Source organism: Rhinopithecus roxellana, chromosome 13 (genome assembly GCF_007565055.1).
Source record: "Rhinopithecus roxellana isolate Shanxi Qingling chromosome 13, ASM756505v1, whole genome shotgun sequence".
Taxonomy (NCBI): Eukaryota; Metazoa; Chordata; class Mammalia; order Primates; family Cercopithecidae; genus Rhinopithecus; species Rhinopithecus roxellana.
Genome location: NC_044561.1, coordinates 51,641,314 through 51,666,466, shown reverse-complemented (window position 1 = coordinate 51,666,466; position 25,153 = coordinate 51,641,314). Strand labels below are relative to the sequence as shown.

The 25,153-nt window shown below is 45.3% G+C and overlaps 1 protein-coding gene across 3 annotated transcripts in view; it reads right to left on the bottom strand.

Annotated features, from left to right (window-relative positions):
* Positions 1 to 1,057: 1,057 nt before the first annotated feature.
* CHAF1B (chromatin assembly factor 1 subunit B) overlaps positions 1,058 to 25,153 on the bottom strand; it is a 30,832-nt gene continuing 6,736 nt past the window's right edge. For 2 of the 3 annotated variants that reach the window (XM_030914507.1, XM_010385152.2), the window contains exons 4-14: positions 24,710 to 24,827; positions 23,250 to 23,353; positions 20,414 to 20,510; positions 18,324 to 18,408; positions 15,358 to 15,451; positions 9,421 to 9,490; positions 8,796 to 8,887; positions 6,289 to 6,430; positions 4,576 to 5,010; positions 2,497 to 2,591; positions 1,058 to 1,613 (exon numbers count right to left, since the gene is read on the bottom strand). In XM_030914507.1, the coding sequence (XP_030770367.1) occupies positions 1,522 to 1,613; positions 2,497 to 2,591; positions 4,576 to 5,010; positions 6,289 to 6,430; positions 8,796 to 8,887; positions 9,421 to 9,490; positions 15,358 to 15,451; positions 18,324 to 18,408; positions 20,414 to 20,510; positions 23,250 to 23,353; positions 24,710 to 24,827 (1,424 nt within the window). In that variant the 3' untranslated portion in view covers positions 1,058 to 1,521. The remainder of the gene's footprint in view (positions 1,614 to 2,496; positions 2,592 to 4,575; positions 5,011 to 6,288; positions 6,431 to 8,795; positions 8,888 to 9,420; positions 9,491 to 15,357; positions 15,452 to 18,323; positions 18,409 to 20,413; positions 20,511 to 23,249; positions 23,354 to 24,709; positions 24,828 to 25,153) is intronic. The other variant, XM_030914508.1, reaches the window with a different exon arrangement.

The window sequence follows — 25,153 nt, the reverse complement described above, 5'->3', positions numbered from 1 at the left end:
CTGGCACCTTCGGTCGACAGCATCACTTTGTACATTGAGCCCACAACTTTCATGCTTACTTCTAATAAAGAGAACACATGATCATCCTGGCCTAGAGAAAGCAAAGGCAGACATAAATTGCTAAGTAAAGATACTTTGTTTGGTCCGGGTACAGTGGCTCATACCTGTAATCCCAGCACTTTGTGAGGCTAAGGTGAGAGGATCACTTGAGCCCAGGAGTTCGAGACCAGCCTGGTCAACATGACAAAACCCTGTCTCCCCTAAAAATAGTATAATTAGGCCAGGTGCAGTAGCTCACACTTGTAATCCCAGCACTTTGGGAGACCAAGGCAGACAGATCACCGGAGGTCAGGAGTTAAGAGACCAGCCTGGCCAATATGGCAAAACCCCATCTCTACTAAAAATACAAAAATTAGCTGGATATGGTGGCACACGCCTGTAATCCTAGCTACTTGAGAGGCAGAGGCAGGAGAATCGTTTGAACCCAGGAGGCGGAGGTTATAGTGAGCCAAGATCATGCCACTGCATTCCAGCCTGGAAGACAGAGCAAGACTCCATCTCAAAAAAAAAAAAAGAAAAAAATATACATATATAATATATATGTGTGTGTACATATATATATATATCATATATGTGTGTGTGTGAAATTAGCACGGCATCGTGGCACATGCCTGTGGTCCCAGCTACTCGGGAAACTGAGGTGGAAGGATTGCTTGAGCCCAGGAGGTCGAGGCTACAGTGAGCCGAGACAGCGCCACTGCACTCCAGCATGGGCAACAGAGCAAGACCCTGTCTCAAAAAACAAAAAAGATACTTTTTTTGCTTTGAAAAACCAATCTAAAAAACTAACCTATTTAGATACCAAATTGTATATGAAAAAAATCTCAACTCTCTCTTCAGAACAAATAGATCCACAAAAATGCTAAGGAAATATACTACAACATTAACGAGGGTTACTTCTGGTGGGAAGATGATGGGTGATTCCCATCTTTTTCACTTCACTTAGTTACTAATAGAAAAAGCATCGTTACCTTTAAAATCAGAAAATAAACACAACTACCTTCCAAAGTTTAATCAATAAACTCCTTAGAAGTGAAATCTAACAATCACTTCAAATACTCTAAAATTCAACAGAGTAAAATCTCAAATTACTTTCTCATCTTCCTAATTCTTATTTAAAAGGAGTCCCTCCATGAAGTGTGTGCACTTTCACGAGGATGCCAGGGAGGACTCACTGATTTTCACACGGGATAATGTTGAATCACTCCAGTTTCAGAAACTCATCAAAAAGAGGATTTACAATGTTAAAACGTTCGTGTACCCAAGTTACAAATGGACACTGAATACAGCGGCATCCACATTTCTGGAGAAAAATCAGTACACGTGTCCCTTCTGTTACAGAAATCCATCTACAGTGCCTGTCCCACTCCATGGAAGCCCCGGTCTCAGGTACCTCCAGCTTCACCGTCTCCCTGCACACACTGGGCGCCTGGGAAGTGTCAAGCAGAAGCTGAGGTCCCATCAAGGATCCAGACTTTCCATGCCTCCTTTGTTTTCATCGAGTCTGGGCCGCTTTAGCTCTGGGGGACTGCCGTGAGCGTCTCCAGGCGTCTCTGCAACATTAACAAACATAGGTTGGCAAGTAAATGAAGAATTCTGGAAGTCAGGGGCTGATATTTACAGAACACAGAGCCAAGACATGGAACTGAGCTGCCTGGCAAGATCCTATACTGATATAAGGGAAGGATCTATAGAGTGGTTCTCAACCCCGGGCGATTTTGCCTCTCAAGGGACAGTGGGCAATGCCTAGTGGCATTTTAGGATGTCATGGGCAAGCCGGGCGCGGTGGCTCACGCCTGTAATTGCAGCACTTTGGGAGGCTGAGGCGGGTAGATCATTTGAGGTCAGGAGTTGAAGACCAGCCTGGCCAACATCGTGAAACCCCGTCTCTACTAAAAATACAAAAATTACCCGGGTGTGGTGGCGCGTGCCTGTAGTCCCAGCTACTCGGGAGGCCAAGCCAGGAGAACTGCTTGAACCCGGGAGGTGGAGGTTGCAGTGAGCTGAAATCGTGTCACTGCATTCCAGCCTGGGCAACAGAGCGAGACTCCATCTCAAAAAAAAAAAAAAAAAAAAAAGAATGTCATGGGCAAGAAGTAGCACCCAGGGATGCTGCTAAACATCCTATAATACACAGGACAGTCCCCTACAACTAAGAATTACTTGGCCCAAAAGGTCAATAGCCATCAGGTAGAGACACTTGATCTAAACGATCTCCTACTGAACCCACTCCCTGGCTCACCAGGATGCTCTCACTGGCCAGGTGCCTCCGCTGAGGGGTAAACACGCAGCCAGTGGGTTTAAACAATGGTTCCAATAAGATGCATCCTTGCTGTCTCAGAACTGACTTAAAATTAGATGGCATTAATTTCCAAAAGAACAAAAGAAAAGATATTCCACCTTTAATTATATTAAACCAGTAACAATGTTACGTACCTGACTGAATTTCTTCTGTGGAAGGGGTGGAAATCATACTGGTTGGTACAGAATTTGGTGGAGTGTCTGTCTTTAAGGGTGTTAAGTTTATTCTCCTTCATTTAAAAAAAAAAAAAAAAGTAGAGGAGTGCATGGCTCATTAGTATCACAGGTATTGTTTATGTACCACATCAACCTTCAAAACTACCAAAGGAAATACTTAGATTTTCAGCTGAACATATGGTTCAAGGCATTAAATAGTAAGATGTGACCACTTGTTTAATAACTGAGGGTTACATTCATGTATTAAGTTAAACCATCACATTTATAACAGTCAACTTAAACCATAACCAGTCATTTAAAAGTTTCAAAACCTGTGGTCTGCTCATTATCCATGGTTTTGTGAACACTCTGCTGGCTGCTGTAAAAGGCAGTCAGATATGGTTTCTACACATGGAAAGTGCCAAAACACAGATAATACTTTTTAAAAATCCAGAGTGTTGGGCTGGGCAAGGTGGCTCATACTTGTAATCCCAGCAGTTTGGGAGGCTGAGGCAGGCAGATCACTTGAGGTCAGGAGTTTTTGACCAGCCTGACCAACATGGCGAAACCCCATCTCTACTAAAAATACAAAAAGTCAGCCAGGCATGGTGGCACACGCCTGTAATCCCAGCTACCTGAGAGGCTGAGGTAGGACAATCACTTGAACCCAGAGGGTGGAGGTTGCAGTGAGCAGAGAGCGTGCCATTGCACTACAGCCTGGGCAACAGAGCGAGACCCTGTCTCACATGAATAAATAAATAAATAAATAAATAAATAAATAAATAAATAAAAACCCAGAGTCTTAATTTTCAACAACTATTCTTGTTTGTAAAAGATTACACCTTCAAGAAGCTTGGTAAATAATTCAGAAGAAATCAAGAGGGGGAAAATAATTTAATACCAAAAATAGTTCAAGGAATACCTTCCGTCACATAAAAACAAATAGAAAACCTATAAAATACATTGCTAAGCTGCAGAAAGAAATGAGAGATTTTAAGAGGGTGGTAAAGCCAGCAACCCATACACATATTATGAACTTGCCGAAGAAGACCTGTGGGCACAGGAGAGGCTGAGAGGCACAGCGCGCTCTGTCCAGCTCGCCGTCCCCACCACTCCTCTCTGCATGCCACTCCCCAGCCCTACTCCCTGACTCAGTTTATGGGAAGGCTGGGAGGCAGAGGGCCTGGTGGAGAAGGAGCTACACAGGATCAGAGGAGTAACTGGATATCAGCTGCAGGGAAGGATGGAATACGGGAGGCTGTGCTGCCTGACGGCGAAGGATGTGCTAAGCGGCTCTGTATCCAATAGGAGTGGCAGACACAGGCGTGCGTGCCAGACACAGACGTAAGCAGGGAAGAAATGACTCTGCACCTCCCTGGGGATTATTTATCAGATCAGGACCCCCGTTTCTCACGGACCAGGCTGCTGGAGACATCAAACGGAGTCTCAGGAAGACACTCCTGGAATTGCCTACATCCTGGGCAGGACAGCATGAATAAAAAGCAGGACCTGCTTCCTGTCCTTGGGGGCTCATAACCAGCAGGGGAAACTGAGGCATCAAAGCAGCTGCTATGGAATCTGATGTGTGGTGACAAGGGAAGGCTGAAGGGCCACAGAGACTGCAGACAGAGAGGGTACACTCAAATGGGTCTTTCAGAAGACTCCTGGCGCCACCCAGAGGAAGAGAGGTACAGGGTTTCCCCAGAGGAGGGAAGGACAGAGGCCTCAAAGGGCAGAGTGTGCTCTGGGAAGAGATGACATGCAGGACTGGGCTAGAGATGAAGGCCACGGACTCAGGAGAGAGAGTGGCCACAGTCCTGGATGACAGGCTGCAGCCAAATCACAAGCCTGGGCTTCATCTGACAGGCAGGAACTGGAGGACCAAACAGGCCTATATGCAAGAAATGACACTCTCAGATTTGAAGTTAAGAATCTCTCTGGCAACCTACTGGCATGAAGTATTCGCCACCTGAAATTTCACCTGCAGCAGGGTGGGAGTGTTCTGTTTGCATTTCATGTTTCATTTTGCAATGACATCTTGTTCCAACAAGGTCTTACCGGGGCGTTGTCTTGCTCCAGGCTTGCAGTGTGTTCAGAGTGACCCTCCGGGATGGGTGGCCTTTTGTGCTTTGACTACTGGGCTGCAGGGTCTTCTCTTCTGAAGGCCCTGGCAAGGGGCTTTTGACAGCAGGAGTGATGGAGGGAGGGTCTCTGATGGCTGTTGGGGCTGGGGCCTGTCTGGCTTGAGGGGGGGTTGTGCCGGGGCTGCTGGGGTCTTGGCTTCTGCTGGCAGGGGTTCCCTCTACCGGTCTGGGTCCTACCGGCGAAGACCCTCGATGTGTCTGACTCTTGGTTTTCTTTGCTGTATCAGGAGTTCTCATGCTCAGAACTGGCTTCTCTTTCAAAGGAATTCCAAGTTCATCTTTCTCAAATGTCACAAACGAGCAGTAACCGTCCGTAGAAGAAATGGCCAGGAAGGCGCCATCGCTGGACCTTCGTCCCCAAAATAGGGAAAAGTTACAGACCTTACCAACACTCTCATCTAGTTAGAAGAGGGAAGTTCAAGCAAAATCACAAGCTTGTTTGAAGGCAAAAACCAGGGAAAAGATACGACTGGAAAAGAGTGTGTGGTAGCAACTCACTCATGCAGTTTCATCACCATTTGCTAAGTGGCTGCAACCTATCTGTGCTACTAGCAACTTGCACTTGAATAAGCCGGGCACAGTGGCTCACACCTGTAATCCCAGCACTTTGGGAGGCCAAGGCAGGTGGATCATTTGAGGTCAGGAGTTCAAGACCAGCCTGGCCAACCTGGTGAAACCCTGTCTCTACTACAAATACAAAAAAATTAGCCAGGCATGGTGGCGGGCGCCTATAATCCCAGCTACTCAGGAGGCTGAGGCAGGAGAATCGCTTGAACCCAGGAAGCAGAGGTTGCAGTGAGCTGAGACTGTGCCACTGCACTCCAGCCTGGGTGACAGAGTGAGACTCCATTTCAAAAAAAAACCTCACACTGGGCCAAGCAACCTGCGGGGGCTGAATTGGGGACCCAAAGGTGGTGGAAGGGCAGTGCTGAGTGACATTCTCTAGACAGGCCCAGCTCAGGGCACTTCCCTGTCCTGGGCAGCAGGGACATGCAGGGGAGGGCTTCTTCCCAGAGGGCCTCAGGAATCCCCAGATGGCCAGGGAGTCTATAGGGTCTCCACTCAGTTTATCAGAGTCCGGTTAACCCCACAAGGCAATCTGAATGCCATCAAAACCTACCAGTGTGAAAATAAGAAGCAAGTATTATGGTAAACTAGCAACGGCTTTTCCTTTTAATGTTGATTCCTTTAAAAAATAAAATTGGGCCAGGTGCAGTAGCTCATGCCTGTAATCCCAGCACTTTGGGAGGCTGAGGCAGGAGGATCGCTTGAGCCCAGGAGTTTGAGACCAGCCTGGCCAACATGGCAAAACCCCATCTCTACTAAACCACAAGAATTAGCCAGGCGTAGTGGTGCACACCTGTAATCCCAGCTACTTGGGAAGCTGAGGCATGAAAATCACTTGAACCTGGGAGGTGGAGGTTGCAGTGAAACGAGATCACACCACTGCACTCCAGCCTGCGTGACAGAGTGATACTTGGTCTCAAAAAAGTAAATAAGAAACAAAATTGGTGAATATGTCCCCCAAAGTCATCTTTAGTAATGAAATGCTCCCTAACCCCAGGGTCTCTTCCAGGGTACAGCCATGGTCTCCTTCACTCACTCTCCCTCATTAGCAGCCACTCACCATGAAATGTCACTGAGGGTGTGGTAATGTATATTAGACACGTAACCGAAAGGGAGGGACTGCTGGGTGTCATACAGAAGCACGGAGTCCTCCGAGGCCACAGCAAACACGAGGCGGTAGGGCAGAGTCATCAGCTCCACACCTGGGGGTCGGGGACAGAGACAAGGTAAAATCCACAGAAACAAGGCTTCTGACTGGGCGCAATGGCTCACGCCTAGAATCCCAGCACTTTGGGAGGCCGAGCTGGGTGGATCACTTGAGCTCAGGAGTTTGAGACCAGCCTAAGCAACATGGCAAAACCCCATCTCTATCAAAAATACAAAAATTAGCCAGGCGTGTGGGTGTGTGCCTGTAGTCCCAACTACTCAGGAGGCTGAGACAGGAGAATCGCTTGAACCCAGGAGGCGGAGGTTGCAGTGAGCTGAGATTGTGCCACTGCACTCCAGCCTTGGTGGCAGAGGAAGACTCTATCTCAAAGAAAAAAAAGAGAATATTTATAGGAATAAAATACATCCAGCATCCACTAAGGTCAAATTCAGTGTCTGGTATCTAATCAAAAAGTACCAGGCAAACAAAGAAACAGGGAGATATGACCCACAAGGAGGAGAAAAAAATCAAAACCAACCTGTATACAAGGACACTAAAAGAGCTGTCATAACTGTATTCTATAGGCTTAAGAAGCAAGAGGAAACTGAGGTGGGCAGATCACCTGAGGTCAGGAGTTCGAAACCAGCCTGGCCAACGTGGCAAAACCCTGTCTCTACCAAAAATAAAAAAATTAGCTGGGTGTGGTGGCACACCCCTGTAATCCCAGGTACTCGGGAGGCTGAGGTGGGAGATTCACTTGAACCTGGGAGGTGGAGGTTGCAGTGAGCTGAGATTATACCACTGCACTCCAGCCTGGGCAACAGAGAGAGACTCCTTCTCAAAAAAAAAAAAAAAAAAAAAAAAAAAAAGAAAGCAGCAAGAGGAAAGATGGAGTGTAGAGAGGCACAGAATATGTAAGGAAAACCCAAAGTGAACCTCTAGAGATGAGAACCACAACAACGAAAAACACATTAGATGGGACCAAGGGCAGAGCATGCAGAAGAAAGGGTTAGCAAACTCAAAACACAGCTATACACACTTCCAAAATCAAACACTGGAAGAAGAAAAAAACAAAAAAAGTAAGCAGTATCAAAGACCAGGAACGAATTTCAAAGGACCTAATATAATACATGTGTAATGGGGAGTATTTGAATAAGAGAAGGGGATGACAGAAATAATATTTGAAGGAAAAATGGCTGAAACTTCCCAAATGTAATAAAAACTATAAACTGATAGGTCTATGAAGTTCAGTGAACCCCAAGCACAAGAAAACATAAAGAAAATGGCTGGGCGTGGTGGCTCACGCCTATAATCCCAGTACTTTGGGAGGCCGAGGTGGGTGGATCACCTGAGGTCAGGAGTTTGAGACCAGCCTGGTCAACATGGCAAAACCCCGTCTCTACTAAAAATACAAAAATTAGCTGGGTGTGGTGGCGTGTGGATGTAATCCCAGCTACTCCAGGCCGGGCGCGGTGGCTCAAGCCTGTAATCCCAGCACTTTGGGAGGCCGAGACGGGCGGATCACGAGGTCAGGAGATCGAAACCATCCTGGCTAATACGGTGAAACCCTGTCTCTACTTAAAAATACAAAAAAAAAAAAACTAGCCGGGCGAGGTGGCGGGCGCCTGTAGTCCCAGCTACTCGGGAGGCTGAGGCAGGAGAATGGCGTAAAAAACCCGGGAGGGGCTCTCTAGGGAGCTGAGACGGCCACTGCACGCCAGCCTGGGTGGCAGAGCAATACTCCGTCTCAAAAAAAAAAAAAAAAAAAAAAAAAAAAAAATCCCAGCTACTCTGGAGGATAGGCAGGAGAACCCCTTGAACCTGGGAGGCAGAGGTTGCTGTGAACTGAGATTGCACCACTGCACTCTAGCCTGGGCGACGGAGCAAGATTCCATCTCAAAAAAAAAAAAAAAAAAAAAAAAAGAAAAGTGATAATGAGAGACATAGACAAACAAAAGGAGTATGTCTATTCCTTTTAAAGTGCGTTAAGTAAAAAAATAAATCCTGAAAAAAGAAAAAAAAAAAAAAAACTGACATGTATTTTGATAACCTCAGTCTTTGCTCCAGCTTTTAAGAATAATTAAACCGGGCCAAGAACGGGGGCTCACACCTGTAATCCCAGCACTTTGGGAGGCCAAGGCAGGTGGATCACTTGAGTCCAGGAGCTCAAGACCAGCCTTGGTAACATGGTGAAACTCTGTCGCTACCAAAAATACAAAAATTAACCAGTCTCATAACCTGGTCTCAAAATAAATAAATAAATAGATTTAAATGTAAAAATAAAATATTTAAAAAATAACTGAACTGAACCAAACCCGCATACCCACCTTTCCCCACAAGACAGAATCCGAATCTCCACCCCACTCTGGTGACCTGTTTCAGAGAGAAAACATAATGCACCCCTGAGGCACTGAGGATACCTGTTTCCACCACTGGCCTCAGTTCAAAGTAGACCGGACAGCAGCGAACAGCAAGAGTGGCTTTTCCAGGACACGGAAGATGAGCGATGGGCCTAATGGATTAATTGCAGTGTTAGGAAAAGGCACTGTGACTCAGCGAAAGCAAAAATTAAAAGTAAACATTTCAGCCGGGCGTGGTGGCTCAAGCCTGCAATCCCAGCACTTTGGGAGGAGAGGCAGGCAAATCACCTGAGGTCAGGAGTTTGAGACCAGCCTGACCAACATGACAAAACCCCATCTCTACTAAAAAAAAAAAAATACAGGCCGGGTGCAGTGACTCATGCCTGTATTCCCAGCACTTTGGGAGGCTGAAGCAAGCGAATCACTTGAGGTCAGGAGTTTGAAACCAGCCTGGCCAACATGGTGAAACTTCATCTCTACTAAAAATAGAAAAATTAGCTGGGAGTGGTGGCGGGCACCTGTAATCCCAGCTACTCGGGAGGCTGAGGCAGGAGAATCGCTTGAACCCGGGAGGCAGAGGTTGCAGTGAGCAGAGATCGCACCACTGTACTCCAGCATGTGCAACAAGAACAAAACTCCGTCTAAAATAAAGGTAAATATTTCAAACATTTCCTTGACTGCATACCTTTTAAGATTCTTCCTGGAGAAAACATAAGTAGTATTCATTACATTTTCACCAGATTCCACACATCCAGCTGGGGAGCAGGAAAGGGAGGGAGAGGAAAGAAAAGTCACTGTTTCAGCAAACTGTTCTGTTCTGTTCACCAACGGAAACTCAAGAGCCTTCAGTTCCAGTTTGCAAAATAGCTCCCCCTGAAGTTATATTCTTTAGACAATGTTGTGACTGAGCACAAAAACAAATATTCCAGCACTGTCTGGTCTCGGCCTTTACTCCAGTTCTACCTACCTGTCATTTCCACCTACCTATGGGCAGTCCCCGGGGACCTGGTTCTGATCTTGGGCGGGAGAACATAGTGAGCCTTTGCCACAGGGCACCTTTGAGCCTCCAGGCAATTCCTCGATTGAAGCACCATGACTAGATTCAGCTGCCCAGGCTCCTTTCTCCCTAGGACCCTCATATCTATTCCCTGGATTCCAGCCTTGGATGCCATCCAAAGGCTGAGACTAGCCTTTCCCCAACTTCCCTATCCAGCATGAGGCTGCCAGGAGACCTTGCCCTCTGCTGAAACCTCCAGCCTCCTTCAGGACCTGACTTTGCTCTGGGGAACAGTCCCCATCTGAGAGCTCTTCTCCACTCACCCCGTGCTGTACTTAAAACAGTTCAGCCCTGTCAGAGTGATCATCATACACTGCTGCTCTTGGAAACATCTCCGTTTTATGTTATTTCTTGATACGTATACACACACACAACTTTATATATGACCGTTTCATATCTACCAGGGAGGGCAGTAGACAGTATCAACAGTCTTTTTTATTATTATTATTAATACATTCTACATAGCTGCCCTCTTTTCTTTTGAGACAGAGTCTTGCTCTGTCACCCAGGCTGGAGTGCAGTGGCGTGACCTTGGCTCACTGCAATCTCCACCTCCAGGGTTCAAGCAATTCTCCTGCCTCAGCCTCCTGACTAGCTAGGATTACAGGTGCCTGCCACGATGTCCGGCTAATTTTTGTATTTTTAGTAGAGATGGGGTTTCACCATGTTGGCCAGAGTGGTCTCGAACTCCTGACCTCAAGTGATCTGCCCTTCTTGGCCTCCCAAAGTTCTGGGATTACAGGCGTGAGCCACTGCACCCAGGCCCCTCTTCATGCCACTCCATTCTTCCATCCCCAAGAAATCCATTTTAACATTCAACAAACCATTATGTTATCTGTACATTTCCCCCATGCTCACAAAATCATTACAATCAGTTATAACTCAATCACATATATACCTCTATGATTTTTTTTTTTTTTTTGAGACGGAGTCTCGCTCTGTCACCCAGGCTGGAGTACAGTGGCACGATCTCGGCTCACTGCAAGCTCCGCCTCCCATGTTCACGCCATTCTCCTGCCTCAGCCTCCTGAGTAGCTGGGACTACAAGGCGCCCACCACCACACCTGGCAAATCTTTTTGTAATTTTAGTAGAGACGGGATTTCACCGTGTTTGCCAGGATGGTCTCGATCTCCTGACCTCATGATCTGCCCGCCTTGGCCTCCCAAAGTGCTGGGATTACAGGCATGAGCCACCACACCCGGCGGAGGATTTTTTTTTTATTTAGTCCATTTGTTTTACAAAGCAGGGTATTGTTGACACTTCTCCTTATTTTGCTTGTTTCAATCCACTACTCACGAAAATTAACTTGCATAGCACTGATGCATTATTTTTTTGTAGTTGCATAATATTTACTGCAAGATTCATTCATCTAACCTCTATTAATGAGTATTTATTTGCTTTTGGTTTTTTACCACTATAAACAATGCTTGCAATAAGCATACTTGAACATACAGTTTTTTTTGTTTTGTTTTGTTTTGTTTTTGAGACAGAATCTCACTCTGTTGCCCAGGCTGGAGTGCATTGGCGCGATCTTGGCTCACTGCAACCTCTGCCTCCTGGGTTGGAGCAATTCTCCTGCATTAGCCTCCTGAGTAGCTGGGACTACAGGTGTGCATCACCACGCTTGGCTAATTTTTGTATTTTTAGTAGAGACGGGGTTTGTCATGTTGGCCAGGCTGGTCTTGAACTCCAGACTTCAGATGATCCACCCGCCTTGGCCTCCCAGAGTGCTGGGATCTTGAGCCACCACGCCCGGCCAGTTTCCAGCCTTAATTGGGTCTTCTCCATTCCTAGAATGTCCTCCTATATTTCCTTACAAGAGTTTTCTATTTTTACCTTTTGTGTTTAAGTACTGAATTCACCTGGAATTTATTTTTTATATCCAGGCAAGGGGTCCAGTTTTATCTTCTTCCACATAGCTGGCTACCCCAACACTACTCATTCAATAATAGAGTCCTCCCTTTGCAAGATCTATCTCTTGTACAACATGGTTCATAACAATGTATTATATTCCTGAAAAATGCTAAGAGAGTAGATATAAAGTGTTCAAACCACAGAAATCCTAATTATGTGAGATCATGCTATGCTAATTAGCTAGATTTAGTCTTTCCACAACATATATATACTTCGAAACATGTCGTACACAACTACATACAATTTCATCTGTCAATTAAAAAAAAAGGGGGAGGCTGGGTGCGGTGGTTCACGCCTGTAATCCCAGCACTTTGGGAGGCTAAGGCAGGTGGATCGCCTGAGGTCAGGAGTTCGAGACCACCCTGGCCAACATGGTGAAACCTTGTCTCTACTGAAAATACAATAGCTGGGCATGGTGGCAGGCGCCTGTAATCCCAGCTACTCGGGAGGCTGAGGCAGAAGAATCGCTTGAATCCAGGAGATAGAGGTTGCAGTGAGCCAAGATCATGCCAATGCACTCAAGCCTGGGTGACAAGGGTGAAACTCTGTCTCAAAAAAAAGAGGAATAGGTCTTTGTCCAATCTCAACACTTCCCAGCCTTCTTAATGACATATTCTTGTCCTATTTGCCTTCAGTGTCTAATTCTCTTGAGAATTATTTAAGTAACATACAATTAATTACAAATAAATAACAGATTTTTTTTCCACTGGAACAGTACCTGAGGTCATATATTAAATTGCCTTATATCCTGAGATTTTTCTTCTGGACTCTGTGTTCTGGTCCACTAATCTATTTGTTTGGTCCTCTAGCAACACCATATTGATTGGATAAAAGTAGTGTTATAGTATCTTCTGACATGTGGCGAGGCAAATGCCCTCCCAACCAAGTATCACTGGGTTTTTTTCATACTTCCTTGGCTATTCTTCAGCATTGATTCTACTAAACAAAGCTGAGATTTCATCCAATTAAAAAAAACAAAAACTTTAATGCGATTCTACTTGGAAATGAAATTGGTATGTTAATTGTTAGAACATGATATATCTTTCCATTTGTTCAGAACTTGTTTTATAACCTTCAATAAGACCTTCTAGGCTTCTCCATAAAGGTCCTGCCCCTTCCTTATTAAATTTACTTCTGCCGGGGTGTGGTGGCTCACACCTGTAATCCCAGCTCTTTGGGAGGCTGAAATGGGAGGGCTGCTTGAGCCCAGGAGTTTAAGACCAGCCTGGACAACACAGCAAGACCCTGTCTCTACAAAAAATTAAGAAAATGAGCCGGGTATGGTGCTACATGCCCATGGTCCCAGCTACTAGGGAGGCTGAGATAGGAGGATTCCCTGAACTCAGGAGATCAGGGCTGCAGTGATGCAGTGGGCCATGATCACACCACTATACTCCAGCCTGGGTGACAGAGTGAGACCCTGTCTCAAATAAATAAATAAATAAAGACATTTACTCCATGTATTTTGCAGACTTTGCACTACAATGAATAAAATATTTCTCCTCCTTCCATTTCTAAGTACTCACTGCCAATATAGACGAAAGATAACAGATTTTTATATATTTTACACTATCCAGCCATCTTATCAAATTCTTTTAAAAATTCTAATAGTATTTTTAAAATCTCTTGGATTTTCTAAAAATACAATCCTATTGCAGTTTTTTATCTCTTCTTTTCCGATCTTTGTAATTTCATTTTCCTGTTTTTCCCACACTAACACCACAAAGAATAATAATGTTGATAACAGACATCCACCCTGCTTGATTTTAATTGAAAATATTTTTAGAGTGGCCACTTAGTAAAGGATTTGATACTGGGGCCGGGCACGGTGGCTCACACACCTGTAACCTGTAATCCCAGCACTTTGGGAGGCCAAGGTGGGCAAATCACCTGAGATAAGGAGTTTGGGACCAGTCTGGCCAACATGGCGAAACCCCGTCTCTACTAAAAATACGAAAATCATCTAGTCATGGTGGCAGGCGCCTGTAATCTCAGCTACTCAGGAGACTGAAGCAGGAGAATCGCTTGAACCCAGGAGGTGGAGGCTACAGTGAGCCAAGATGGTGCCACTGCACTCCAGCTTGGGTGACCAAGTGAGACTCCAAAAAAAAAGGCCAGGCGCGGTGGCTCATGCCCGTAATCCCAGCACTTTGGGAGTCTGAGGCAGGCGGATCACAAGGTCAGGAGTTGAGACCAGCCTAAGCAACATGGCAAAACCCTGTCTCTACTAAAAATACAAAAAAATTAGCGGGGAGTGGTAGCCACACCTGTAATCCCAGCTACTCAGGAGGCTGAAGTAGAAGAATTGCTTGAACCCGGGAGGCGGAGGTTGCAGTGGTGAGCAGAGATCGCACCACTGCACTCCAGCCTGGGCAACAGAGCGAGACTCCGTCTCAAAAAGAAAAACGATTTATTACTGGATTTAGTGAATAACTTCTAATAAATGTTTAGTAACTAACTTTAGTACATATAACCTAAACAATTACTTATTCTTGGGCCTGAGACTTCTTGAGCCAAAGTGTCGTTCCCACATGTTCCGCGGTGTTCTTTAAAGCCCTACCCACACAGCTGCATGTGTGATTCACACCCTTCTCAGGCACTCCCTGGCTCCGCTGGGGTGGGACTCAGTGGCAAAGCTGGCTGGTGCCCTCCTGTTTGGCCCAACCCTGGGCTATGTTGTCATCTTTATGCACAGGATGGTCCTGGAGCCATGGCAATGAGCAGACATTCTCCTCTGAGAACACTGTAGCCACAACACTGCCTAGCCTTATCTTACTGGGCTGAGCTCCTTTCATTCCTAGGGACAATAAACCTATCTTGTCCTTGCTACTTGGCTGACCTTTTGATTTTGACCACTGCTGCTTCCACAAGTTTGTCCATGTGTCTAATGCTGTCACAAATGCGCTTCTTTATTGCGGAGAATAAAAACAATAAAGGAGCTTTATTTTTGGCTTTAGCACTATGACTTCCATATATATGTTAATGAATGGAAAAGCGTTCATTAAAAGGTTTACATAGTAAAGTTTATTTTATTTTATTTTATTTTATTGAGATAAGTTATCACTCTGTTTCCCAGGCTGGAGTACAGTAGCATGACCTCGGCTCATTGCACCGTCCGCCTCCCAGGTTCAAGCCATTCTCCTGCCTCAGTCTCCCAAGTAGCTGGGATTACAGGTATGCGCCACCAAACCCAGTTAATTTTTGTATTTTTAGTAGAGAGGGGGTTTCACCAAGTTGGCCAGGCTGGTCATGAACTCTTGACCTCAGGTGATCCACCCACTTCAGCCTCCCAAAGTGCTGGGATTAGAGGTGTGAACCACTATGCCCGGCCAAAAGTTAAATTTATGTAAGAGAAAATGCCTATCATTTTAATCTCATAACTCCCAAAGTTTTCTGCACGTTAGAATCACTTGGAAATCTTAAAATTCCAAAAGCCACACCACCCAGGCCAATTACACTATAACCTCTGGGGGTGGGACATAGGAGCCAGTGTTTTTTTTTTTAAGCTCTCCTGGAGGTTCCAATGGGCAGGTAAGTCGGGGACCCTCACTCTAACCAGCATTCACTGAACTGATAAGCAGCAGCGTAAAATGGGAGCAGACATCCCCGCTCGGCCCTCATTCCCTTAAGTCCAAAACTACAAAACACACCTGGCGTGAGGAGCAAAGATCCATCGGGAGTGAAACTCAGCCTACGGAAGAAAGACTTCATGCTGTCGTCGTGGAACATCCGGTAGCTTCTTGCCTGTCACACACAACATTTATTTTTATTATTTTGTTTGTTTCTTTTCTACACACAAAGTTTAAACATTTTTCCAAATCTTTACACTCACAATAGCCTATGGTTTTCTTTACATAGTGTCATTTATTGTTGACATAATCATAAATGAAACTGAAACGTTACAAATCAGATAACTGTACAACACTGCAAGGGTAAACATTCAGGAAAACTGACCACACATTTTTGTTAGGTAAAGCTATATGTATATCTGTGTGTTTTATGTGTTCTAAAATTATTTTTAAAAACTCTTAAGAACACAAACCACAGGGTCAACAGTGGCATGTCTGGGGCTTGAGACTGGGAGATAGTGGCAAGATGACCTCTGCTTTCCATCCGTGCGGATTCATTTAGAATTTCCAACTGAACGCACTCTTTAGAGACAGTCTCATTCTGTCACCCAGGCTCGAATGCAGTGGCGCAATCATACGTCACTGCAACCTAGAACTTCTGGGCTCAAAGCAATCCTCCCTTCTCAGCCTCTGAGTAGCTGGGACTATAGGCACATGCCACCACATCCAGCTATTAATAAATGCACCCTTTAAAAAAAGAAAATTGTGGATTATTAAACTGGTAACCATTAATCTTTTAAAACAACATTTCTTGAACACCTGTCTGGGACAGTTTTTACTACTATTTATTGACATTTTATAAACATCAAGCGTTTGCTAGACATGGTGGCTCACACCTGTAATTCCAGCACTTTGGGAGGCCAAGGCAGGTGGATCACTTGAGTCCAGGAGTTCGAGACCAGCCTGGCCAACATAGCAAAACCCCATCTCTACTAAAAATACAAAAATTACCCAAGTGTGGTGGCGCACACCTGTAATCCCAGCTACTCAGGAGGCTGAGGCAGGAGAACCGGTTGAACCCAGCAAGTGAAGGTTGCAGTGAGCCGAGATCGTGTCACTGCAGTCCAGCCTGGGTGACAGAGCCAGACACTGTCCCAACAAACAAGCACTTAATTCTCAAGACTACAAGGAAGCAGGCATTGCTATTCATATATATTGAATATATATATTCAAATATATAATATATATTTATATGTAATATAAAATATATAAATCTGTATGTAATATATAAAATACAAAAATATAAAAATATGTCATATAATATATAAAATATATAATATATAAATATATATTATATAATATACAAAAATATATATTTTTTACATATATATATTTTTTGAGACAGAGCTTCGCTCTTGTTGCCCAGGCTGGAGTGCAATGGCGTAATCTCGGCTCACCGCAAACTCCACCTCCCAGGTTCAAGTGATTCTCCTGTCTTAGCCTCCAGAGTAGCTGGGACTACAGGCATGCACCACTATGCCCAGCTAATTTCTGTATTTTTAGTAGAGACAGGGTTTCACCATGTCAGCCAGGCTAGTCTCGAACTCCTGACCTCAGGTGATCCGCCCACCTCTGCCTCCCAAAGTGCTGGGATTACAGGCGTGAGCCACCGTGCCCGGCCAGTATTACTATTCTTACTTCACAGGTGTGACCTCTCAGTGCCTGTCAGTGCCCAGCTCACACTGCCTTACCCTGGTTCCTTGGGTGCATTTGCACCTTGTCCCCGTGTGGAGCCAGTAACCAGCTTGCTCCCCTGCACCTCGCTGCATGCCTCAGTAGCCTTGATTCCTTCAGAAATAGGGTCTTATTTTCATTTGCCAATTCTTTCAAAGTCAAAATCCTTCCTATTCCTAAATACCAGTGTTTTGGCTGGGTTTCCGCTGTCTGCTAGCAAAGCTCTCTACCTACCTGCCAAGACAGTAAACTGCCTGCTGCCAGACAGATCCAACGCTCGACCTGCCTATCTTCTGTTGCCTCATGTAGGGATCTTCCCAGATCAGTAGTGACCAGCCCTTGCTACACCTGAGAATCACGGAGGCCCTGCTTAGCTCCAGCCAAGAGAATCACGCCATTCAGGCTGGGCCCATGGCATCCATATTTTTATTTTTATTTATTTATTTTGAGACTGAGTTTCGCTCTTGTCACCCAGGCTGGAGTGCAATGGCGCGATCTCAGCTCACTGCAACCTCTACCTCCCAGGTTCAAGCAATTATCCTGCCTCAGCCTCCTGGGTAGCTGGCATTACAGGCATGCGCCCGGCTAATTTTATATTTTTTGTAGAGAAGGGGTTTCACCATGTTGGCCAGGCTGGTCCCAAACTCCTGACCTCAGGTGATCTGCCCGCCTCAGCCTCCCAAAGTGCTGGGATTATAGGCGTGGGCCATCATGCCCAGCCTTATTTCATTTTATTTTTGAAATAGAGTCTCGCTCTGTCGCCCAGGCCAGAGTGCAGTAGCATGATCTCAGCTCACTGCTGAGACCTCCACCTCCTAGGTTCAAGTGATTCTCCTGCCTCGGCCTCCCTAGTAGCTGGGATCACAGGCCTGCACCACCATATCTGGCTAATTTTTGTAATTCATTGAGATGGGGTTTGGCCATATTGGCCAGGTTGGTCTCAAACTCCTGACCTCAAGTGATCCACCCGCCTCAGTCTCCCAAAGTGCTGGGATTCCAGTCATGAGCCACCGCACCCGGCCAGCACCCATATTTGTAATTCTTCCCAGGTGATTCAACGGTGCAGCCAGGGTGGAAAACCACTGTCCTATCCTCCATCAGTGGCTCTCCCCTGGTCTCCAGATGTCCCCATTTCCTAACAGACTAGCCCACCACAGTAACGGAGCCTTGACTGTCCAAAAGGAAACCTTACTGTAGTTCAGGAATCAGCTCCTTGAGGCCAGTGATTTGGCCGCAAGGGTATGGGAGGAGCTCACGACTTCCTAAGTCTCAGTTAAAGCACTGCTGAAAAAGAATAGCAAAATATTTTATACCTCTCCTTCAGCACCTATTCCAGACAGCATCTTTGAAACATTAAAAGCCACACGCTTCTTCTGCATACTGTACACTCGCAGCACCCTGAAGAAAGAACATGTCTGATTTACCACTTCTAGTAAATGAATTATGCTTCACACAGAAACAACTTATTACCAACAGCCTATTACCACCTCAACAACTTTTAGTCTGCAAAAGCTTTTATGAATGATATTCACAACTGGGTAATTAAGAAGGAAGCAAGCATTAACAACCTAAAGGATATTACAGGCTGGGCGCAGCGGCTCACGCCTGTAATCCCTACACTTTGGGAGGCGGAGGCGGGTGGATCACTTGAGGTCAGGAGTTTGAGACCAGCCTGGCCAATATGGTGAAACCCCATCTCTACCAAAAATACAAAAAAGTAGCTGGGTGTGGTGGCGGGCGCCTGTAATCCCTGCTACTTGGGAGGCTGAGGCAGGAGAATCACTTGAACCCAGGAGGCAGAGGTTGCAGTGAGCCAAGATCATGCCACTGCACTCCAGCCTGAGCAGCAGAGCAAGACTCTGTCTCAAAAAAAAAAAAAAAATTTTTGGTAAGTCACATTACTCCCACTAGCTAATCAGATTGTTTTACTGATGACTGTCTGAATAAAACACACTTATCAGAAAATAAATGGTATTTAGAATACAGCAGGAAATTCTATAAAAAATAAACACTAACTCCTCCCTACCACTTTTATTCCAAGGCCATCTTATATTCAATTTGTTTTAATTAAAAGTAGTTAAATATTCAAAAGGACTATTAAGTAATATAGGAGGCACTCCTCATTTTTTAAAAATATTTATTCCAAAAATACAATTAAATGCAATTATGCCAGTAAACACAGCAACAAGACTTCTTTTCAGAAAGGACAAAAATAGTTTATTTTTTATATCGATTTAAATGGAGTCATTAAAATCACTGGGCTTGGCGAGGTGGCTCACGCCTGTAATCCCAGCACTTTGGGAGGCCGAAGCGGGCAGGTCACCTGAGGTCAGGAGTTGGAGACCATCATGGTCAATATGGTGAAACTCTGTCTACTAAAAATACAAAAATTAGCCAGGCATGGTGGCACACACTTGTAATCCCAGCTACTCAGGGAGGCTGAGGCAGGAGAATCGCTTGAATCTGGGAGGTGGAGGTTACAGTGAGCCGAGATCGCACCCCTGCTCTCCAGCCTGAGGGACAGAGTGATACTCTGTGTCAAAAAACAATTAAAAAATAAAAATAAAAATCACTGTAGCACACCTGTAATCTTAGCACTTTGGGTGGCCAAGGCAGACAGATGGCTTGAGCTCAACAGTTCAGGAACAGCCTCGGCAACATGGCAAAATCTCATCTTTACAAAAAATATAAAAATTAGCCGGCTGTGGTGGTACACACCTGTAGTCCCAGTTACTTGGGGGGCTGAATTACGAGGATTGCTTGAGCCCAGGAGGTCAAGGCTACAATGAGCTGTGATTGCGCCACTGCACTCCAGCCTGGTGACATAGTGAGCCTCTCTCTCAGAAAAAAAAAAAAAATAGTAATAATAATAAAGATTTACTAAGTTCAGGGCCGGGTGTGATGGCTCATGCCTATAATCCCAGCACATTGGCAAAGGCAGGCAGATCATTTGAGGTTAGGAGTTTGAGAACAGCCTGACCAACATGGTGAAACCCTGTCTCTACTAAAAATACAAAAATTAACTGGGCATGGTGGCATGTGCCTATAATCCCAGCTACTAGGGAAGCTGAGACAGGAGAATCGCTTGAAACCAGGAGGCAGAGGTTGCAGTGAGTTGAGATTATGAGATTGTGCCACAACACCTGCCTGGGTGACAGAGTGAGACTCTGTCTTAAACAAAAAAAAAAAAAAAAAGATTTACTAAGTACAAACTTCATGGAAGGCACTTGTCCTAATTAATTTCCAATTTCTGATTATGTTGTAAGAATGAGTATGAAAACAAGAACAAAAGAATCAAAGCTAGACTATGATAAATCTTGGTTAAGTGGCAATAAATACCTCTCTTCAGAAAATTACAAGTAAATACAAAGAAATTCCAAGTAAATGCTAAAGCTGAATTTACCTGTCACAGCTCAGAGTAGCAACATATTGACCCAAAGGGTCCCAGGTTACTCCTTGGACATAACTTTTATGTTCATTAAAAATTGATATCTTTTGTCCTACAAAAAAACACACACACCGAAATAGTATTATCAAAACCTATTTGAGCCCAAATGGTATAAACTATGACTTAAATATTATTCCCTTTACCATGCATCACTCAGCAGGCAGTAAGTGAGAGACTCCATACTAAATCCTGTGTCAGGCTCTGGGGCCACAGAGATGACTTCATGCAGTCCCCACCCTCAGGGAGCTCACAAATCAGCCGGACCCATCAACAGGCAAGCATCACACACGTGGACCCGGGGAGGGGAGCTGACAGCACAGGGCAGAGGGTCTGAGAAGATCTAAGTTCAGCTCCCCAGGTCAGGCGGGATGAAGCAGATGAAGGGTGGAAGAAGGTATCGTCAGGGAATCCCCGGGTTAAGACAGCTTAGTGAAGAGAATATGGAGCAGTGAGAGGCAGCTGAGAACTGTTAATGGGCACACAGGAGGGCCAAGAACAGAAGATAAGGAGGAAAAGAGAAGTGTTCCAGAGACCTTGTGTGTAAGGAAAAGGCTGTGGGTATTCGAGCTGAGGAGTCACCTGCATTTTAAAGGTGAGACAGGTTTAGAAGATGACAAAGAGGGTTGCTAGTTAGGAGGTGACAAAGTAGACCAAGAGAGAGATGAGGAGGGCCCAGAGCAGACAATGTGAACAGGGCTGAAAAAGGGACTTTGAGGAAAATATTGAGCACACAGAGATTGCCTGCATAAAAAGACAAGGGAGTTATGAAGTCTTGGCCATTCCTTTCTGTTTTTCTTTTGTTTTTTTTTGAAACAGGGTCTGGTTCTGTTGCTCAGGCTGGAGTGCAGTGGCGCCATCAGAGTTCACAGCAGCCTCAACTTCCCAGGCTCAAGAGACTCAGCAGCCCTAGTAGCCGGGACTATAGGCATGTACTACCACATCTAGCTAATTTTTGCATTTTTTTTTTTGGTACAGAGAGGTTTTTGCCATGTTGCCCATGCTGGTCTTAACTCCTAGGCTTCAGCAGTCCTCCCAAAGTGCTGGGATTATAGGCGTGAGCCACTGTGCCTGACAAGTCATTCTTTTTTTTTGAGGTTTTTGGTGAGTTTCAGTAACAACCCATCACACTTATGGTAAAACCTAAAATCCTGGCTCATGCCTGTAATCCCAGCACTTTGGGAGGCTGATGCAGGCAGATCACTTGAAGTCAGGAGTTCGAGACCAGTCTGGCCAACATGGGGAAACCCCATTTCTACCAAAAATACAAAAATTAGCTGGGGTTGGGGGGGGGGGTGCCTGTAATCCCAGCTACTTTGAGGGCTGAGGCAGGAGAATTGTTGAACCTGGGAGGCAGAGGTTGCAGTGAGCGGAGATCGTACCACTGCACTCCAGCCTGGGCGACTAAGGGAGACTCCATCTCAAAAAAAAAAAAAAAAAAAACCTGAAACAAGACAGAATGGAGGATGGAGGATGGCTTGGCTGGACAGCATGGAACTAAAAAGAGCAACAATTTTTATAGACTGAATGAGAACTGGGCTGACACACTGCTGCAGGGGCAGCCAATAACAACTGCCCTACCCAGGTACTTGAGTTGTAGAATTGGCAGGAAGAGGTTTGGGAGACAACAAAGTTTGAGTAAAGGATGGCGGGAGATAAAAATGGTTAGGAGTTAGCCACTACTTGCTTTTGGCATTTCACAGCTATTTTTACACCACTATAACTTTTCACATGTCCACTGTCTCCCCAACTAGAGAACAGAATGTCCTTGGCTTTCCTTGATCTTCTAAAATGGAAACCTACCCCATCAACTAGCATGCAATGCCCTATAAATTACAAGTGACTTGTTCATCTTCCCAAGATCCTAACCTCCATAAAGGCAGGGCTCGGGCCTGTCATCTAATCTGCTGGCCCCACCATGTGGGATTTGCCTGGCCCCAGTATCAGTAACTTGCAGCACCACTACTAAGCCTCTTACCCTCTGACAATCCATGGCATATGGTACTAAACCCTATCCTGTTGAGCCAACCACCTACTCTAGTTCCCTAAAACAATTTTTTGTGTTGCTTTTAAAGTTAAAGCAAGTAGGCCGGGTGTGGTGGCTCATGCCTATAATCCCATCACTTTGGGAGGCCAAGGCAGGTAGATCACCTGAGGTCAGGAGATCGAGACCAGACTGGCCAATGGTGAAACCCCATCTCTATTAATGATACAAAAATTAGCCGGGCCTGGGGACAGACACCTGTAGTCCCAGCTACTCGGGATGCTGAGGCAGGAGAATTACTTGAACCCAGGAGGTGGAGGTTTCAGTGAGCCAAGATTGTACCACTGCACTCCAGCCTAGACAACAAGAGCAAAACTCTGTTTCCAAAAAAATAAAAATAAAAAATAAAGTTAAGGCAAGTTAGGCCTAGGGGCAGTGGGTCATGCCTGTAATCCCAGCACTTTGGGAGGCTGACGCAGGCAGATCACCTGAGGTTAGGAGTTTGAGACCAGCCTGGCCAACATGATGAAACTCTGTCTCTACTAAAAATACAAAAATTAGCTGGGTGTGGTGGTACGTGCCTGTAGTCCCAGCTACTTGGGAGACTGAGGCAGGAGGATCGCTTGAACCTAGTAAGTGGAGGCTGCAGTGAACCAAGATCATACCACTGCACTCCAGCCTGGGCGGCAAAGCGAGACCCTGCCTCAAAAAAAAAAAAAAAAAAAAAAAAGTTAAAGCAAGTTAGGCTTTTAGGCTTTTATAGACGCTTAGAATATTTCTTCCTGCTAATAACAAAAACATATCATTTACCTTTATTGACATCCCATATGATGGCTGTGTTATCCACAGAGGCAGAAGCCATTAAATTCCCGTCAGTTGCCCAGCAAATATCATACACATCTTCTAAGTGGCCCCTAGAATCCAAAAACAAAGAGGAAAAAAGCAATTACTCCCCAGGTATAGCAGCTTACAACTGTAATCCCAGCACTTTGGGAGGCCGAGGTAGGCAGACTGCCTGTAGTCAGTTCAGGGACAGCCTGGCTAACACGGTAAAACCCCATCTCTACTCCAAATACAAAAATCAGCCAGGTGTGGTGGCTCACGCCTGTAATCCCAGCACTTTGGGAGCCCGAGGCAGGCAGATCACGAGGTCAGGAGATCAAGACCATCCTGGCCAACACGGTGAAACCCCATCTCTACTAAAATACAAAAAATTAGCCGGGTGTGGTGGTGCACACCTGTAGACACAGCTACTCGGGAGGCTGAGGCAGGGGAATCACTTGAACCTCGGAGGCGGAGATTGCAGTGAGCTGAGATTGTGCCACTACACTCCAGCCTGGCGACAGAGTGAGACTCTGTCTCAAAAAAAAAAAAAAATTAGCCAAAAAAAAAGCCAGGCATGGTGGCACACACCCGTAGTAGTCCCTGCTACTTGGGGGCTAAGGCAGGAGAATCCCCTGAAACCAGGAGGTGGAGACTGCAGTGAGCCGAGATCATGCCACTGCACTCCAGCCCACACGACAGAGTGAGACTCCATCTAAAAAACAAAACAAAACAAAACAAGAAGCAATTATTAACTCAAAAAAGGACAAGTTATCAAAAATATAAGGGCAAGCTCCAGAACCATGCATAAAATGAGATTCCAAAATTTCCACTGGCACTATATTAGCTATAAAAAACTACTTTCAAGGATCACTGTATCTCGCCAGGTGCGGTGGCTCACGCCTGTAATCCCAGCAGTTTGGGAGGGTGAGGTGGGTGGATCACCTGAGGTCAGGAGTTTGAGACCAGCCTGAGCAACAAGAGCGAAACTCCATCTTAAAAAAAAAAAAAAAAAAAAAAAAAGATAGCTGTATCTTTAAAATTGAATCCTTTTTACTGAGAAAAATTCATAGGAGAAACTAAGAAAATCCATTTTAATTATGCTTTCATCCTTTAAAACTATTGTCTTAGGACTGTTTCACATAAATAAAACTTCTAAATTAGACCAGCCTCGGCAACATAGTGAGACCCCGTCTCTACAAAATATGTAAAAATTAGCAGGGTGTGGTGGCATGTGCCTGTAGTCCCAGCTATTTGGGAGGTGAGAGGATCACTTGAGCCTGGGAAGTCAAGGCTGCAGGGTACTGTGATCACAGTACAGCACTCCAGCCTGGGTGACAATGAGACCCTATCTCAAAAAAAACACACTAAAAAAAAGTCAAAATGTATATTCCATTTAATGCACTTGGCCTAAAGAGAGATCACTGCCAGGGTCCCTCCCAAGTTACCGCAGAGTCTTCACAACTGTCCAGTTCTCCTTGTTCAGCTGGGCCTCGTCCTCATCCTGAAAAGCGATCTGCTCCGGCTCCTTGTTATCATTCACCTTCCACAACAGGATGACGGCATCTGCGGGGCGATTCAATTACAGTGATCCACGCTTCACCCACACTCCTTCACATCAGGATTTTTATTTATTTATGTATTTATTTTTGAGACGGAGTCTCGCTCTGTCGCCCAGGCTGGAGTGCAGTGGCGCGATCTTGGCTCACTGCAACCTCCGCCTCCCGGGACCATCCTGGATAACTGTCTCTACTAAAAACACAAAAAAAATGAGCCGCACATCAGGATGTTCAGGGTATTAAAACAACATTTATGTTGTTCAGTGGACACTATGGCCACAATGATTTACTTCCAAGCATTTCAACAGGGAAAGCAGGTTTGCCTTCTCAGCG